Raw genomic sequence first — 19,380 nt, 5'->3', positions numbered from 1 at the left:
CCCTGCGGCAGGGGCTGTTTAATTTGGTGGGAAACAGTGTTTTCAGCCCAGAGGCCCCAAGGCTGCCAGGCCTACTTGGCTCCGCCATAACACCGCCCCCTCTACAGGGCGCTGACCCTTGAACCCCTGCTCCTTCCCCATTGGGTGGCACTGTCACCATAGCAACAAGCAGCTTGGAGGCGGGGCAGGCAGCTGGCATGTCCTATCCAATGCTCCCTGAGGGCTGATGCGCGCTCTGATTGGTGGCTGCCGTTGTCCTGGTAACCAGGGGTGGGCGGGTGCCCCTCTGCCTCCTCGGGTTTCCCTTGGCCGAGGGGGACCCGTGTCCTCATTGGCTGCTGCCGTTGCCGCGGCGACGGGAGGACGCGGCCTGCACTGAGGGAGGCCCCTGGGGAGCCATGGCGGAGGCCGGGGCGCTGCTGACCAAGGAGCCCGCGCCGCAGGCGGTACCGGCCTCCCAGCTGCCCATGAAGGCAGCCGAGGTGGCACTGAACACGGGGCCCCACTCCTCCTGCGGCCTGGCCACGGCCGGCTTCCGCACCGCCAAGTACCTGCCGCAGGAGTGGCACGAGCACAACCACGCCCGGGCCCAGGAGGCCTCCGTCGACTGCGAGCAGGCCGAGCGCTGCCGGCTCGAGGCCCGTGGCCTGGCCCAGTGCACCGCCGCCGCGGCCCAGCGCGCCCAGCAGGAGTCCACGGCCGCCCTGGGCCAGCGCCTGCAGGACATTCACTTCTGGAAGGCCGAGCTGCAGAAGGAGATAGAGCAGCTCATCGCCGAGACCGGGCTGCTGGCGGCCCAGAAGGGGCGGCTGGAAAGGGCGCTCGACGCCACTGAGGTGCCCTACGCCATCGCCACTGACAACCTGCAGTGTCGGGAGAGGCGGCAGCACCCGGACCTGGTTCGCGACCAGGTGGAGATAGAGTTGCTGAAGGTGAGGAGGGATGTTAAGGATTGCTCGCAGACCTGTCTTAGAGCTGTCCTGGTCTCTAAAATGGTGAAGAGGATGGTCTGTAGATGATAACTGAGCAGGTGGCAGCTTGTGGAGGTCAGTTCCAACAATGCACAGGGGCCTAGTTCCCCTCCCTGCCAGTCTGGACTCTGTCCGTCACTCATAAGTTTGGGAAAGCTTATTTAAAATGCTTCCAGTATTTTAAAAGTATTTAAAATCATATGGGTGTAACTAAAGGACATCTCCAGTTTGAGGATCTTTTCTCAGACTGGATCCAAACAAAATCAAAATAGAGGTTTCCTGAACCACACTGGTCATCTTGTTCTGGCATTAGACATGTTCATCCTCCACTCGGAGTAAAGTCCTGTGCTCTCTGCAGGTGTCGCTTAAAAAATGTAATACCCCTCGAACATGGTATTCAGCAGCACTGAAACACAGGGCTGCTTGCCTGTTTCCATGCTCATGCAGGCCGAATCTGGTAGTCTCTGTCCTAACCTTTTACTAATGAGTCAGACGCTGTAGTCTTGCCAAGGTTCACAACAAGGTGGTGATCTAACACTAAACTATAGTGTCACAGCACAAACCATCATTTTAATCATACTGTAGGGACAGCAGCATGGCTCTCAGAACAGGACAGTGTAGTTGTGTGACACCTGCATGAGATGACAGCTCCAGGCCAGCTGTCCAAGGCACAGACAGATGGTACTTTTGACAGTGTGACTTCAACAAACCTGATACTCTCCTGAAATTTTCTTCACCCTTTTCTTCCCATAGAGGACTCTTCACACCAGCAGACTCTTTGTTATCTGTTATTGAGATCCAAATTGCATGTAGATTGCCTTCAAAGTTGATGTAGTAATTGTGGTTGCAGATGTTACAGAGAATGGATTCTGGGTCATTTTTCATTCTTGAATGATACATATTCTAGTATCCAACAAATGGATTAATGATCATTTGCCTGCAGACTCCAAAATATTGTGAAAGTTGATTCATGATGAGTTACTGATAAAACCAGACAGTTAATACTAGTTATTAAAAAAATATGGAAGTGGCTTTCATACTTGATCAGATGATAGTGCTTGGGCAATATTTTTAATGGGAATAATGCTGAATTGTAGTCAATATTTAAGAGATCATTCTAGTCAATAATGTAAAAATGTGAATTAGTGTGCAGGATATTTCAGTGCAGTACTAGTCTGCTTTGTGAACTGTAGAAAAAATTATACTCAGATTACAAAAAATGAAATTATTTTTATCAGTTGTTGATATTTTAGAGAAGTTTGTGAAGGCAGATTTACAAGAAAAAATCGTTTTCTGGCAGGTTTTGCCTCCTGTATTTCTTTCTTCCCGATCTCTGTTCCAGAGAATAGTTTGTTCGTTGTTAAGTCTATCTGCTGCTGCTTCTAATTCTTCACCTGAAATTGTGGTTCTCTGCTTGTGACAACAGAGCATCAACGGCCAAGTGGGATGTCATCAAAAAAGAATGATGTGAGTTCAGATGAGGCGTGTATACCAGCAGCAGATGGACTCTTGAGAAATGAAGATTTTGTTGCTATGCCAATGACCTTTGCAATTCAGAAAGAAGGAAGACTAGTACATAATATGAGAGGAAACTCCTCACATTTTTACAGTGCAATAGATTTTACAGCACAAATATTTGCAAATAGATTTTAAAATGTGCCCTCTATGGTTTTGCTAGCTTTTTAAGCTGCAGCTATGCTCTGTACCTCTCTTTCACTACAAGAAATCAAACTGTACCTTGTATTTCTTTCTCTTTCTAAAACTGAGTAATAATTCTTGACACTGAAAGCTGCTCTTCCGTGAATTCTGACTGTTCACTGCTCAGATTTCAAAGTTAATGGCCTGGTTCACTGGTAGCTATATGCTCATTTGCTTATTTGAAGGAGTTATTCAAGTTTTATTACTAGAGTAGTTACATATTTTTTTCTGAATGCCGCTTCCCTTTCCAGTCACTTTCCAATCTTAACTCTCTCAAGAAAATAAATGACGGAACTGTTCAACTGTTTCTCCACCCTTCTTCGGAAATGCAAAGGAGAGCAGGAGTAATTTATTCTCTTCCCATGCAGAAACTGAGAAAAAGAAGAAACATTAATTCCAAAAGTCAGCTGCATGAGGAAACAGACATCCTTTCCCTTGCACAGAAGGTTTTAACTACACTCTTATTTTATATTCAAGATATTTTCATTCATTTGAAATTCTTCCTCTCCTGCTAGCAGCCCAGGCTTGCATCAGCTTCATTCATTGGTATCTTTGCTGTGCTCCTGCCTGCTCCCATGGGTAGGTGCACAGGGAAATCTGCTGCTGGGGAAAAGCGTGTCTGGGCAAGGGACTACCTTTTATTTAGTCTTGGAACAGTCTGGCAGGTTGGTGGCCTTTTCACAGGACATAGGTTTTATTGCTGCTTTTGGCTTTCTGCAGCAATAAAGAACATTTCCCTGTTCCCAGAGCACCCTGCCAAGATAAGCACCTTTCGGCAGCCCCCGGCAGATGACATTTAAAGAGACAGCAGCAAATACATCTATGCAAGAAGTGAGGAATCGCTTCATGTAATTGAACTTTCATTATCCGTTCAGTAGTAACCATTTCAGATGACTCACAAAGAAAGCAGAAGTATCTCTGATGAAAGTTTTATATATCCCCCAGAGAAAATTTGGGAGTTTCATATATTTTGGTACACCATCTTTTTCTCTTAAGGAGTTTTGGTTTCAGCTCAGTTCTCCTGTTTGCTTTGCAGCATGCAGTTGCACTTAGATCACCTATTTGACACATACCACTACTATTTAGCCACTGCTGCAATGAGGGATGAAGGTATTTAAAGTGAAAGCTCCTCAAATGCATAGCAAAATCAGCCATTATTCAGAACTTCATTGACTATATTTAACAGCATATTAACCTTTTCTTAATGCAGTTCCAGTTAATAAAAATAAGCTGAAGTACACAACTGTTCTTCCTAGAAGAAGAATCTTTGATGACTAACGAGAAGATAAAATCTCCTAAGTAGAATTGCTTTATTTCTTCAGGCTGCGGCATCGGAAACAGCTGAGCTCAGAAAAAGCAATACATACATCTGTTTTGTTTGAGGTCTTTGACTCTCAGAACCCCTATGACATCTCTTCTGAATCCCCTTTGCGTCAGTTTAATGACAGTTTAGTATTTGTGCGCATATTTCACATTTATAATGTAAGCACTAGTGCAGGACTTGCCACATGATGGTATACTGTCAATAAATCATGTTTCAGCTATGTACATTCTGCATGCCAAGGTTATTTCCACATATCCAGTGTCTGAATTCATTAACTGGGTGCCAGATATGACCCTGCTGTAAGCAGATGTAGTTAAATTTATGCCTTTTTTTTTTTTACCCCAGGACTGTATTTGACTCAGTGTTGATTTGTTGTGCATTTACTTCAACAATGAAGTCAGCCACAGCTATTCTCTGATGTTGGCATTAGCCAAGATCCTGTCAACTGTATAAAAATTAAAGTTTAGAAAAGTGGAGAAAGGATACAGTTGTATGTATTCCTGCCAAATACAATAATGGGGCAAAGAAATCAATAGAAAACCATTTCCAAGCACCGTGATCTGTAGCTTTGCCCAGTGAACTTGCGCTCAGTAAGACAGGCCTGTACACAGACAGCTCAGTGAAGAACTTAGTGCTTGTTTTTGACATCTGCAGATCGTGGACTTTCCAAATGACACGAGGAGACCATGCAGTTCAGTAGGAAGAAGGCCAGTCACCAGGGTGAAAATTTGAAGACTATCTACTTTCACTCCCAGCTGTAATAAATAACAGTCTTCCTGTCACACTCTGCTTGGAGGCCTAAATCCAGTGAGATCTGCAAGCTAGTTCGGTTTCATTTCCTACACTACTGTGTGGGACATTTGATATCATGCTGCTACTGATGGATGGATGCAGCTGTATTTGTAATCAAGGGGAATTGCACAGCCTCTCTCACATCCTATCATCTAAACTGGACACGGCGTTTTACCAGTTCCTCTTAGCTGCTCTTTCATTTTATCATTCTGACACTGGGTGATGTACTCAGACTTTGCTGACATCTGCAAGTTACAGATGCAAAAAGAAAATCTGCAAAAAACTGAATCTATAAATTCACAGAAGGCACAGACATCTGCTCTTAAAAATTCTTACGGATTCCTCTTTGAACCATTAGTTAGACACGCATAAAGTCATGAATTGAGATGGATTTATCATTAGATTTGAGAAGAATCCAACTTTTGCACTATAAACATTAAATACTGTAATAAAATAAATGCCATGCTAAACTATAAAATGTTCCCTCCACTTTTAATTGACAATCATTTATGACAACAAAGAGGTTTATTATTATTAACTGTTGGTAAGACAACTGAAAACAAGCCAAGATCACTTCAGATTCACAGTATTTCATTTTAATAGACAACACAGGAAGACATATTTGGGAAAATTAAGGAAAGAAAAAGACATTTGGTCCACCGAGTCCTATCATGAACTGAAAAAATGAAAATCTAAGTTAATATCTTCTTCTGAATCATAGAGATACTGCTAGTTATTAGGACTCACTGATATTCTTTTCTTCTCTTAATGTGTACTGGGTCTTCAAATGAATTGCTAGTACAGTTTTGTGCACAGACTAAACAAGGGTCATATATTCTGCCACTTGCTAAAACACAGGCCGCCTCCCGTGTCTTTTCATGTGGAGTCAGCCACATTTTTAGGGCTGAAATCACGAGGTCCAGGAGAGCTGTACTCCAGGCTGCAGATTTCTCTGCTGTGGATGTTGATGGAATTTACTCTGCGAAGAAAATGTAAAAGAGCAAACATAGCATTTTATAAGTCTCCCCCAAGGAGTATGAGATTCCTGCCTCCTACTCCTCTGCAGGTAAGGCGAAACGTCAGGCATTTATGCAGAGCTGATCTATGCCTGTCTCCCTCCGGCGCCCTGCGAGCCAGCCACAGCCGTGATTTGCCAGCTGCCTGCATGGTACTGCGGGGCCCAACAGTGTGGCAGGGACTGCACATCCCAGCGCAAAGGATCTTCATCTTCAGCCTCGTGCCACAGCTCCTCCCAGCCATACCGTCTGCCTTTGGGACTGCTCTAAAGGCTATGAGAAATCATTTAGTAGATCAGTGTCCAAAATTCATTGTTATTTACGCCTCTGTGTGCTCCCACACTCTGACTAGTCTTAGACTGCTATTGATTATGATAACTGTACTTTCAGTCTTAAATGTCATACTTGATTATGTATCTCCTCAATGTGGAATGCACCTTTAAGTTTTATATTAGGTCATTCAACAAGGGCAGTCTTTATTTTTGCACTGTTTAACCAAAGGAAGGGTTTTCTCATTTAAAATTGTGCAACTAAATTGCACATTAGTCACAGGAAAATGGTTGCCTCTTTATTTACATGGAGACTGACTATCCAAGAGAAAATAGTGTCAATTACTATAGATATAATTTCAAGTGCTGGATCTCTCTAACCCTTTCAAATCCTTTTGAATTTTTATTTTGACAACTGTAATACTCGTAATACTTCCTCTCTGCAGAAAGTGAGTCTTAGTGTTCTTATTTACAGTTTGTAAAATGATACCTTCAACTATGTATTTATCTTAGCTCTGCTCTTTTAGAGTCTTAAAAATAGTATTTTTTTTCCAATCACAATTGTCCTTTTCCATTTAGAGTAAAGTGGTCTTTCTTTTGCTCCTTGTTGGTTTGTTATGATGGAGAAACCAACATTGCAGTGACATATTCATTCATTTATTTGTCAAAAACAGTACAAGGACCACAAAGTGCGAGCAGAGTTTTGGGAATAAGGTTTATTAGCAAGTATATACTCCCTTTGTTGTCATTGTGTGACTGTCATGGCTGAGCAACATCCAGATTAATTAGGAGCTTTTCATATACAATAGCTGTTTTTAATATCTGAGCCTCAAACACTAAATTCCCTTACATAATAAGAAAAAAAAACAAAGCTTGCTGGACTGGCTTATATGTGACAATTTATAATCTCCAGGTCAGTAAAGTTACTTCATGAGGCATTGATAGTTCATTCCTCAAGCAATTTTATTACAGTCAAGGATACGCAATAGATACTTTTTGTTCAATAAGAAATTATTAGAAAGTGTGGCCTTTTTGGTTTGATCGTGTTGAAATGAACATTTCTGCTAATACTTCAGACACCAGTTGCATTATCAAGGTAAGGCAAAGCTTTATGATTTTGACCAGTGCACCCTTTGCAATTGAAAGAAAAATGAACCCCTCATACAACATTATGTATATGAAATAATTCCATAGCCCTTGACTGTCCATCATCAGAGGCAAAATGAGTTCTGGAGTAAATTGGTTTAATAAAAAAAACTGAAGCTGTAAATGTCGTCAGGTTTATCTTAGGATGGCTTTCCTATACCTGTTGAAGAAGACAATTACTGTTTAAATCATAGAGTAGCAACTTCTGCAAGGACTCAGCAGGTTCTGGAGGCCAGTGTCTTGCCAGAGGAGCTGATCTGCTGTATCAGGTCCCTGTGCAAGGCAGCAGCCTCTGACTTCTGAGTTTATGCTTTCAGGGGAACCAGTGTCCTGCACAGTTTCAAAACAGCACCTTGTTTCTGCACAAGGCAGTGACTCCCGTCTCCTGTGGAGCATGGCATTGTAGCCTCATTTTTTTCCTACTTCAAGGCTACGCAAGAAATTCAAATATTCTGTTTAATCTGGCAGAACATAGCTGTTTTGTGGAATACACATGTAACATGAAAATAATGAACCTCAGGCTTTAGAGGTATTTCAAGTCTTACTGACTTTTTAGACTTATACCTGAGTTTCCTCAGTATTTGCTAACTCCTAAGAAGATCTTGTCTTGCAATGATAGGGTAAGGGTGGGTAATGAGTGGAAGATTTAACTATTTATCCACAACCATTGAAATCAAACAGCTCTGCAAGCTCTAAAGCTCTGCACTGGTATCATAGAAGTCTCAATGTTTCTATCTAGGAAGCTGAACTTATCAGAAATATCCAGGAACTTCTGAAGAGAACTTTGATGCAAGCTGGTAACCAGATGCGGTAAGTTGTTTTTCACTATTCATTAGTAGTTAATTTATATCGGCAAATAATTCCTGATGTAAAGGAGTACAATGCTCAGTGGATGAAGTTTATATCAATACAAGGCTTAAGAGCCGTATGAATTGCATTTAAACTTGAAAAGAGGTACTCAGTGATAAGACTTGAGGATTATCAAGTAAGATAAGGTAAGAGAAGAGACATGCCTTTTTGTAATTTCCAGTATATTACTTTACATTTTCAGTGCTGATTTCATGTATGTGTATACAGTTCTGCAATTGTCCAACACTAAACTTAAGCACAATAAAAATAGTATCTGGAAATCACTACACCTATCTTGTGGCACTGTCTGATATAGTACTCTATGATATTTTACAACAATTTGTCTGACTGAAAGACCTCTTTGACCTGAGCTTTTTGCTGCCAGATGTCAGTATGAACATAAAATATGAAACCTCACTCCAGCTTCCATATCAGTATGAATGTTCATTGCATTTCAAAAGGAATATTTGCTTTTAATTTATAATGAACCCTTCAAAAAGAAGATGTTAACTGAATTCTAAGGTGAATCGACATGATGGAATTAACTGATAGAAACCTTGGTATCTTACGGTTTTTCGTTTTTAATTGTTCCCATTTGTGATATTCTACCAGATAAAATAAAAATATTGTTTTTCATAAAGAATGTCTATAAAAGCATAATAATTTAAAGTAGCTCAGTTACAGTACAAGAGTAATCTACTGAGTTTAGGCTTCGCTTTTTGTGAGTAATACTTTTAAGATCATTTTTGTACCACCTTTGGCTAGCTGAGTCTTTTTAATTCCTTAGGTGATAGTGACATCTGCTGTTAACAGTTGATAAAGACCCACGGTTTTCTGTAACTTGAAGTCATTCTAATTAATCAGGTGAAGTGTGACTCATTCAATTGAGATCAAGGCAGCAACTTTAATACTGAGTGTCACTGTTCTTGTATTTTCCAAGGACAAATCGTGCTACCCTCTTTGGAAGGCTAGGTAGGGGGGCTCAGAGAATGACACAGGGTGATTTTATGGAGGTCTCAAATAGTGCCAGGACCAATATACTAGGGAAAGGGGAGGATGGGTCCCCCACTAGCACTCTCTGATGTCATATGATGGGAAGAGTGTTCTATTGGGGAAATTCCCTTCCTCTCCTCCCCATCATAACTGCAGCTGTAGCCACTATTGAAAAATCCTCTTTGTTTTAGGATTCATCTGTAAAATCCGAGGTCCAACAACTCCTCTATCTCAGGCTGTAAGAGCTCTAAGCCTTCAGTAAGCACAGGACAGAACTGAAGGTCTAGGCCAGTGGTTAACACATTAGACTCCCTTTCCTCCTAGCAGGTGGTTGTGGGAGAGAGTTTGGTTAGGATTTGCAAGACAAAAAGGAAGGTTTATTTAGTGTTCTTTGACAGACCAAGGCTTGGAGCCTCGCTTCGTAAATGGCTGTGACAGTTTTACAGAGTTGTATTGTTTTCCACTGGAAATGTGTGATAATAATGACCTTTTTAGATTAAATCGAGATCACAAAGAGGTTTGTGAAATGGACTGGTCAGACAAAGTTGAAACGTACAACGTTGACGATAAATGTGGACGATACAGTAACCAGAGTACCAACATCCAGTTCCATCCCGGCTCAGTGAAGTTTGAAGAGAGGTGAGCACTTCCTGTTATTATCCTCTGCCAATAATCCCGGTGAGGTGTAATATGTCCTTTATGTCAGTGAAAGCCATAATGCTGCTCTGAATTAAAGGTGTGATTGCAGCTCCTTTGGACGTATAATGTCACAGCTTTAAAATAGCAACGTGGATAGCAATGGTAATGCTTCTGCCTCAGCATGGAGCTCCACTGATGGCAAAGTATGGCCGCTAGATGCAGACTGAGTTTGTAGAAATTTTTCCCTGAAATAATTGACTGTATACTTTTGAAGAATAATCTAAATCCTATTGAGATTTACCATTTGACATCACCAAGCATGCCATTCTTTCAGGAAAGACAAGCCCTGCTTCCTGTACACAGAGAGGATTACTATTACTTGCAATGAATCTTGCTGCTTTACCCTTCCCTTTTGGGCAATATTCACATGACACAGTGTCCCAAGAGCTATGTAGTTTCTTCTGCTGCTCAACATGGCAAAGTATAACCAGATATCCTGTTTCTCTTTGTTTTGAAGTTTACATAGACTGTAAAGCTTAAATATGTTCATGCTTTTTTTTTTTTTATTTGCTGGTGACTTAACAGTGCTTATGCTTGTAGTTAGTATCTGTATACTGTCCTCAGTTATATGAGCTAAAGGGAAGGAACCTCAGATGCATTACTTCCCTCAGAAGCCACTGTGTGAATGAGTGTTTATTACTTTTAAAACAAATTTTTATATTCTCCTTCCTTCATGGTAACACTAGACAGCCTACAAGATAGCAAAAGAAACAAAAAAGAAAGAAAGAAATAGTGGTTGACAAAACTTTTGCAGGAGGAGAACCAGCTTCAGATTGTCTTCTTAAACGCAACTTGAACAAAGGAGAAAATCTATTTTTAAACCACTCCCCTCTTCTTGCAGTGCCTCAACACCAGAGACATGGGCAAAGTTCAGTCATGACAACATTTATAGGGCAGAACGAGAAAAACTGGCTTCTATCAATCTTCGTGCCTTGATTGACAATATTCTTCATGATGTATCTGAGGACCTGCGGACGCAGTGTGCTGCTGTTAATGAGGCTTTTGGCAAGCGCTGTGAGGAGTTGGAAGAGGCAAAACACAAACTAGAGTATCATTTGAAAAATGTAAGTGTTCCTTTTGGAATGCTGGCTAACGGTGTGATAACCTCTTCTGAGAAAATCACAGTAGAATTATCCTCTAGGAAAAACTTCCCAGCCCATGTCAGGTATAGAACAGTATTTTCTATCAGCTTAGTATCTGGTAGGAGTCCTCAGTGATGGATTAAGGCTCCAGTTCAGCTTGTTCTACTTTCTGCTCTGCTTCTCTAAGTAAGAGATGGATTTAAATATGAAGACAATTAAACACATGCTTGCACATCTTGTTGAACTAAAGCCTAGAACCATGTGATCAAGGAGATGATCTTTGGGCCAGGATTCCCAGGGCCAGGATTCCCAGGCTAGCCTGGATATCAGTCTTACAGAAAGACAGCTGTGCTTTGCTGCAATAGTATCAGCAGCAACAGCTGCTGGCACACGAAGCCTCTTCAGCCTCAGTTCCTTCTCCTTTGTGGAGCAGCTCCTACTTCTGTGTTAGTCCATTTGCAAGTGTGGAAAGATTAAGCCATTCCTTAGCACCTGTTGGGAAATGATGGTGAGGTAGCCTTTATTTTCTATATGTGTGTCAGTGATTATGAGGGAGAAGAGATTTGGCATTTCCTGTCTTTTTCTACATTCTTCACTAATGCCAGAAATCTGTGCATTTTCAAACAGGTCAACAATTTTTAATCTCATTCAAAATACCTTAAAAATTTCTTGGATAATTTACAGTACCAAAAGTAATTCATGGAGGCGGGATGTCTTATCAGCAGGTTTGGAAGAGATTTTGAACAGACTGCAAAATATTTTCTGCTTCTTTTTAGACCAGATATCAGATTCTCCATTCTCCTCAATATAAGAGTAGAAATAAGGAGGTGAAAAACACTTTTGTACTTCTATTTCTCCTATATTCTGGCCAAATAAGAAGTCAAAACTATAACTAGAACCATGAATAGGTATATAGTGTACACAGAGGCAAGTGTATTTTATTAAACAGTTCTTTTTCCTGGGTATCCTCTTCAGACACTTAAGGAGATTGGAGATCAGGAAGCTAACATTGCTGCTCTCAAACAAGCTATCAAGGACAAAGAAGCCCCAATGAAAGTTGCTCAAACAAGGCTGTATGACAGATCTTTTAGGCCCAATGTTGAGCTCTGCAGAGATCCAGCACAATTCAGGTAAAGATTAATAAAAAAGTCCTCCAAGGTGTCCATTCTATCCAGGGGCAGTTAGACAGCTTTTGCTCTTGTTATTTGCAACACATGGCCTTCAGCTCTTTATTACTAAGCTTGATTCTGATATTTAAGTCAGAAATAATTCCACTGACTGAAATCACTGCAAGGAAAATACCATTTTAACCTAATGTATTGACAAATCTATAGACACAACTCTCTCTGCCTTTTGTCTGCATGCTTTCTCCTCTGAACTGTGGTTTCTTTTCTGATTTAGATGGCCTAAAAAACCTTGACAGCATGTGGGTAATTTGCAGCCCCTTTGCTGTTAGCGGAAGTTTACCACAAGGTGGACTATGCACTGAACGAATTATGCTTCAAGTGCTGAGAATGTAAATAGGCTGTGCATATCCATAGACTGAGAAAAATCCTCAATTCCTCCGAAGTTTTGGGCTGATGGCGTTTGGCTTTCAGTAATAATCCATTTTGAAACTGGAGGTCAATAAATCCTTTCAAATTAAAGGTTTGAAAGTCACATTTGTCACTTCTGATCTCATTACAGGCCTTGTAATTGATTTTCCTCCTTCATATATTCCTGCCTTTATGAAAAGTAGGGGATAAAAGCTTACAACATGCTGGTAGCAAAAATGCCTACCATTCAAAGTCAATATGCTATTCTTCTTCATATACTGAGGAAGAAGTTATGATTAATCCAAATGCTTTATGCTATCTCAGGCACACTCATTTAGGTCCTGATTCAGCAAATCATCATTGTGCAAGCTTTTTAGTATGTACATTGCCTTTAATGGGATTTAAGGACAAACTTAAGTGCTTTGCTGAATAGGCATGAGTTTAATTGCCATGCTTATATAGTTTCAGGTTACTCAGTTCCCCATAGCACATATGGGTCTTGTTTTCCCAGCAAATATGTGCATTCTCTAAAGACAGAGAATTCAGTAAAGCCCCAGCCCTCCATAGACTTTCAATTAAAATGCTGTGCTTCTTTCTTATTGACAGCCTATATGCTTTTAAAGTAAAGACTATGCTCTGATCTCTGGTACACTGGCATAAATCTGGCATAATGCAATCATCTTTAATACTTGAGTTTTATACCATTGAACAGATATAAAAAACTAGGCTGAAGGAAATGCTGATCCAGTCAAACTGGGTGACTCATCTAGCAATTTCTGCCCTGTAATTTTTAATAGAAGCGTCCTGCACAGTGGCAGAGTGTGTATGAGGATGGATAGTTCCATTGTGCTTGGTGGCAAAAGGCATTCTTCATACTATCTAAATTATGGGAGACTTCTGTACAAAAGATATGAAAATGAACTGTGTTTTCAACTAAGAATGCAGGATCTCATTCACAGCTCTTGAGTCCTGCAGTCCAAAGTCACCAGTACTCATCAGGTCCTCTTCAATGCTTTGGGGATCCAAACTTTCTTTTATTGAGCATAATTATTCTACTGCTGTTGATCTTTATTCCCATAACAGTTCATTTGTCTTTGGGAACACAGACTGGCTTCTGCTCAATTTTGTATTAATTATGTAATTCTGTTCAGGCTGATCAGTGAAGCTGAAGAACTAACGGAGTCCGTTGAGTCTTTGAAGAAAAAACTACTAGAATCTGAACAGTCTCTGAGGAACCTGGAAGACACACGGATGAATTTAGAGAAGGAAGTAGCTGTGAAAACAAACAGTATTTTTATTGATAGGCAAAAATGTATGGCCCATCGCACACGCTACCCTGTTGTTCTTAAATTAGCAGGTTACCAGTAGTAATCTTTGTACTACACATGTAAAGTTTGGAAGAAAAGTGTAGTCTAGAATCTTTCATATAAAATACATGGATAATTATACATAGAAATACTGCATTTGTTATTCATTTCCTTTATTTGTGTTAAACTGTGTTAGTGCAATGTGGCTGGCTTTGGGTCTTGCCTTTAAAAGTTCATTCCACTGGGTGCAGATGTTTACAGTCAGTTTAAAAGACTGTTTGAAAGGTGAATTCATTGCACCTAGAATTTTATTTGTATCTTTATCATATTTGCATAATTCACACAGTATATATATATTTTTCCCTGTAATGGGCTGGGTTTTTAATAATATGTATTGTGAATAATAATGACATATAGAGATACGGATATTGACATGGAACATTTCTAGCTTTCTGGTATATTCAGGCAGCCTGAAATGAGAGCAATAAAAGTTCTTGCCTGACAGTAGATCACATGATTAGCAAGGAAACAGAGGGTAGACTTTTAAGCTGCTCAAACATTATTAGGAAAAAAATAGTTTGCACAGGTTAGATGACAATCTGACTATTGGCAAAAACACTCCCAGTCCATGACACCTGCTTATCTGATCTAAAAATGAGTCCAAGGATTTTTAACTTTCAAATCAATTCAGTTTGGTTTTTTTTTCAGAAGAAAAAAACATAAACAGCTTGTGAATAGCAATTATGCCTTTCAACTTAAGCACTTGGTTATTGAATTGAGCTCTTGATCTGTTCCAGCTCTTCCCTGGATGCAAGGCATGTGTTTGAACTATTACTCATAATGGAGAACACATCAGATTCATCTACGCCAGTGGAGCAATGTAACAGTTGTCATTCATCCATTAGCTTAGTAGGCCACTTGGTTGAATTTGTGACATGCGTCAAAAAAAGGGAAAGATGACACATAACAGAATTCCATTATGGTTGCCTGTATTACATGTTTTTACCTTTAAAAGGCAGCTCACCAAAGAGAAAAAAGTCCCACCTCGCCACTGCACAGCTCTGAACAGCCCTGCTCTGTTAACCAGAGCAGGAGAGGCCATTAGCCTATCTGCTTGGCTCACAGACAGCTATTTGTATTATCTTAACGCAGGATGTGCACAGCAGTACCCAGCAATTGCCCTCCTGTTAAAAGCTACTACCATTTCTTTGAAAACCAGCTGCGTCAGTGAGGGCTTTTGACCCAGCCCTCTATTTTGCAGGTTTTATGTTCAAGAGTTTTGTTTTGCTTTTTTAATAGATCTCCTCTTGGTGATTTTATTTTCATAGTCCAGAGGTCGAATCATAATTAGACAGAGATGGCATATAGATGAAAAAAGGAAAAATGGCTCTGCTATAGTTTTCAGTGAACATAACTTAAAACAGTTACTAAAGGTGATTTTTAAGTGGTATTATGATAGGCTGAAAACACCCTCCTTCATTCTGCCTTTCTTTAAAACACCTTCAGCATCCTTTTTCTTGGCAGCATATTCTATCCGGTTGTTCATGCTCAAATCCTGCAGCCTGATCAGAATATCACACACGTTGTATGCGGCTGCATCATTGCATGGTTGTGTATAAAACTGATGTTAACTGCACCAGAAGGGTAAAACACTTTAATGGGTATTCCAGTATTCAGAGCTATGGGGTTAGAGGAATTCTGGTCATTCAGCCCCAACCTCTAGACAGTGCTGCTTGTTTGGTGGCATGTACATCTCCAGGTGTTCGGCTAAAGCAGGAAGAGTACTCAGGCTGTAGATTAAAGGGGATATCCACAGAAGCCTTTCAGAAAGTGCAGAAAGGAGCAACATGTTCAAACTGAGTATACTCACTCACTAAAAACAAAAGCTTCCTAGAGTGCCTTCCTCCCCAGTAAGACTCTTACTCGTGGTAACTCGCAGCCTTCCTACTTTACCCCAACAGGTCCCTCCTCCCTCACTTCTTCCACTTCTGATTCTGCACGACTTATCTGAAGGCTTATTTTCAGATAGCAGTACAGGATTGGAGGTAATCTGAGGTGTGGGTTACATGTCTGAAAATGCAGTCTCCACTGTTCTCATCTATGCTGACCCGATTATCTCAAAAATTGCAATCTTTCAGAAAAAACCTAGAGATGTGAATCCTCATTGGTTGTTAGCCCAACACCCATTAGAGCACAAGAAGGGAGATTTAAATCCCTGGTAGGAGGACAGGAAACTAAGGCAGTTGAGGTCAAAGTAGAGTTTCGGCTACAGTTATGGCAAATGGGTCCACGAGAATATGCAGTTCAGGAACTGGAACTGTTATTTTGATTTGAGAGTTTTGCATCAGAGAGAGAAAAACAAAAGCATTGTCATCTTCTCTGAGACTGAGTACGGAGTACAAATAACCTTATGCCCTGTATTGGGTTGTAAATGGAGCTTTCCCTAATTAAAGTCTATCAATTTAATTTACCTTTCTGAACTAAATTATTCTACCCTTACTTTAGGCCAATCAAGGAAAATTTTGCTCTGGTAAACCGTTGGCAAGAGTGTAATCACCACCGTATTCACATGATAATAGATGAATAGATGCAAGTTGTAAGACTGTGACTCAGATGGAATAGATTCAAGTTACTGTAATTACTTATTTTTTTCTTTAATTCCTGATTTAAAAAAATTATAATTAAAGCCACTGCTCTAGCATGTAGATACGTTTTTATATTATTTTTTCAGAATTCTTTTTAAGCTGAGTACTTATCAGAAAAGATTTTAAAAGGTGTTTTTAGCTGGTTCTCACATGAGTTAGTGCCAGAGGTGAGCTATAGCTCCCAATTGTCTTAAGCTATACCTGCTAATCTGTATGAAAAATATAGAACATTTTAACTTCATTAGTTTATGTTGTTTGCTTGCTTATTATCCTGAGAGATTTCTGGTAGTGAAGACAAGGTCTAGTTTCTGGAGAGTCTGGGAGTTTTCTCATCTGTTTATAGGCAGAGTTCTCCAGGGAATTCATGGTGTGATAGATGATACCCCCACAATGCCTGGTACAGTGACTTCAGGAAAAAACAGATGTGAAGAGTCATTAAAAGCTTATTTATTATTTTAGAGAAGATGACACTCTGCAAGAGGAGAAAAAAGGTTACAGGGAAACAACAGATAATATTTGCATAGTGTTTAAATCACCAACAGTTGTTTTTATCTAAAACTGAAACTTTGAACAACTGTCTCACACATTTCAGCCTTGTTCCATGTCACAGGTCACTCAAACATTTAATACCAAACTGGCAGACCCAGTATTTTCAGTGCATTGAGATACCCAGGTGAGATGTTTTCAGAAACCTCTATATCCACTTTAGATGCCTGAACACATTTTAAACAATATCTCTTTGAAATATTGATCTTTAATTCCATCTATGCAGCCACAGGGACAGCTAGTAACACCAGCTGTTTCTTGAAGAAAAAATCTTAATGCAGGAAGTCTTTTTTCTATTGTTCAAGATTCTGTTTGAGGCAATTTGCAGCATAATTACAAAATAACCTGCAGAGAAGTGGAAATTATTTTAAAATCTTTTACTGAGCAATTTTTCTAAGTAATTCCTGGGTATTCTCTCATTTCTGTTGGCCCTTCTAAGTAAATTGCATTGCAACATTTGTCTTAGGAGTAATAGAAGTCATAATCACATCTTTATGGCCATGTACAATGCTCATTCATGGCCTGTTTTATTTTTAGGATGTATCTGCCACCCAAATTGCACATTGGGTCCACGACAGAGTGTTTGTTACCTGCCATGGCAGCACATACTATGCTACTCTCAACTGCTGGGTTCTCATGAGCAGGGCAAAAGGGATGTGTTGAGCTCTGAGTGACCAATCTACTCAGCTACCACAGAGGGGACAATTCTCAGTGTGCAAAGGCCTGATCCTGCCACAGCCATTAACTTCAGCAGGTTCTAGGGTAGCTTGAACCAAAAACCTATTGCCTTAAAGCAGCGCAACCTCCCTGTTAACCAGGAGATAAGGACAGGAGCAATAAGAAACCTCAATGAAGAAACCATAAGGACTGTTCACAGGATGCTTCTTGCACATATTAGATCCTCTTTTCCACGTCGAAAGTGGCAGGAGGATTTTCATATAACAGAGAAACAGATCTCAGCTGAACAGGAGTGAGAACTGTCTAAATAGGGAAATGTCAGTGCAGCTAATATGCCCATGAACAAACAACTTGAGCTGGACTTGCCATTAATAACATCATTGTACTTTTTATTAATGGATATTTATTGACAAATTAGCATTTGGTGAATATATTCATTGTGAAAATATCCTTTTGTTCAGAATTTGCATTCATGGTATGAACAGGTAGAAAATATTGTGTGTGCCCAAGTATCCAACCAGTCTGTGACCAATCCGTATTAATAGTTTGTGAGCAAACTGTACTTTGATCTGTTATCATTCAAGCTATTAAACCAACACTTAGTAACATAATCAACTAGCCTGGTTGTGAAAGCCTTCAAGAGAAGGTTGCCTTCAAGTGCAGTGTTAGAGCATCTGCTCACTTGAAGTTCCTTTGTTACTAGAAGCCTTTTTCTCTGCCTTCCATATGAAAACACATATCACCAAATGGATGAGAACTACAGTCTATCCCATCAAATGCTTTTGCATCCAGTTCCTTCAAAGAAAGTTTGCCTGAAAAATCTTGCAGTGGGACTCCTACATCTCATCTGCTCAGAGGAATAGGCGTCATATCTTGTAATGTCTTCATGAAGACCTAAAGCACTCAAGATGCAACAGAATAAGAACTGATTCTATGAGAGGCTGAGTGCCTTTAATTCCCACTAGTGTCTGTTCTCTCATAAGGAGTGACAGGCTGCCTCAGGATCACATCCAGACTGCAGAACAGAGTATTTCCCTCTCTGAAAGGGAAACAACAGTCTGTTTTTACCATTCTGTGGGTGAGGAATGGAGACGTTTCTATGACAACCTCACTATAGCATCCTTATTTCAAGAAGGCATGTGTATAGAGGGATATTCTGATTACTACTACCTGTTACATGTTCCAGGCACATGCATGTTAGTCCCAGAAGTCCCTCTTATGTTTTCTTTAGAAGGAGAAAAGAGGATAGAGTAAGTGAGTAGATAGCTCTTCCGAATTTAGGAGGAATAGACAGTAAGAAAATTCCTGCTTGAGCAAGTCACTCAGGCCCATGTTGACAAAGTGTTTAGACACCTGCCTCCTAAGTCAATATCCAAATCCCATGGGTTTTGATAGAAACTGGGAAAATTATACTTTTGACTAATCCATAGTACTGTTGTGTTGTGAGAAAAAGCAGCAGCTGTAGTAATGCACTCTCCTGCAGAAATGGATTTCACCCCAAATGCTTACAACAATAACAGCTCCAAATTGGGGTTATGGAAGCAGCTTCAGTTTGCCTGACAGGCAGACTACACTAGGAGATGCTTTGGTTTTGGAAACGGGCATGATTTAGGCTGTTTGCATGCAGTCTCTTTAGTTGTACTGGAGATTGCCTGGTTGCTTGTGCACCTCTGGCATGCAATGCCGAAGTTTGGCAGTTTGCTGGAGAAACTTGAACATTTCTCGCTGGTTAACCCCCTATGCTTCTTGTCCTTTAGGTCTTGCAATTCGGTCGCATGAAACATGCTATGTCACTGCTTGCAATTCTTCTTCATATAGAGAAAGAAACTT

The 19,380-nt window shown here is 40.3% G+C and overlaps 1 protein-coding gene across 1 annotated transcript; it reads left to right on the top strand.

The window, feature by feature from the left end:
- The first annotated feature begins 263 nt into the window (after nt 1–263).
- On the top strand, nt 264–14,531 carry TEKT4 (tektin 4). Its single transcript, XM_026095279.2, has 6 exons — nt 264–932; nt 7,956–8,026; nt 9,554–9,697; nt 10,599–10,821; nt 11,815–11,969; nt 13,526–14,531. Exons 1-6 carry the CDS (start codon nt 399–401, stop codon nt 13,740–13,742), a joined length of 1,344 nt encoding a protein of 447 aa, XP_025951064.1. The 5' UTR covers nt 264–398; the 3' UTR covers nt 13,743–14,531.
- Nucleotides 14,532–19,380: the final 4,849 nt, after the last annotated feature.

This window comes from Dromaius novaehollandiae, chromosome 14 (assembly GCF_036370855.1).
Source record: "Dromaius novaehollandiae isolate bDroNov1 chromosome 14, bDroNov1.hap1, whole genome shotgun sequence".
NCBI lineage: Eukaryota > Metazoa > Chordata > Aves > Casuariiformes > Dromaiidae > Dromaius > Dromaius novaehollandiae.
Note: the sequence above shows the minus strand (reverse complement) of the source record. Positions and strands in the feature narration are given on the sequence as shown.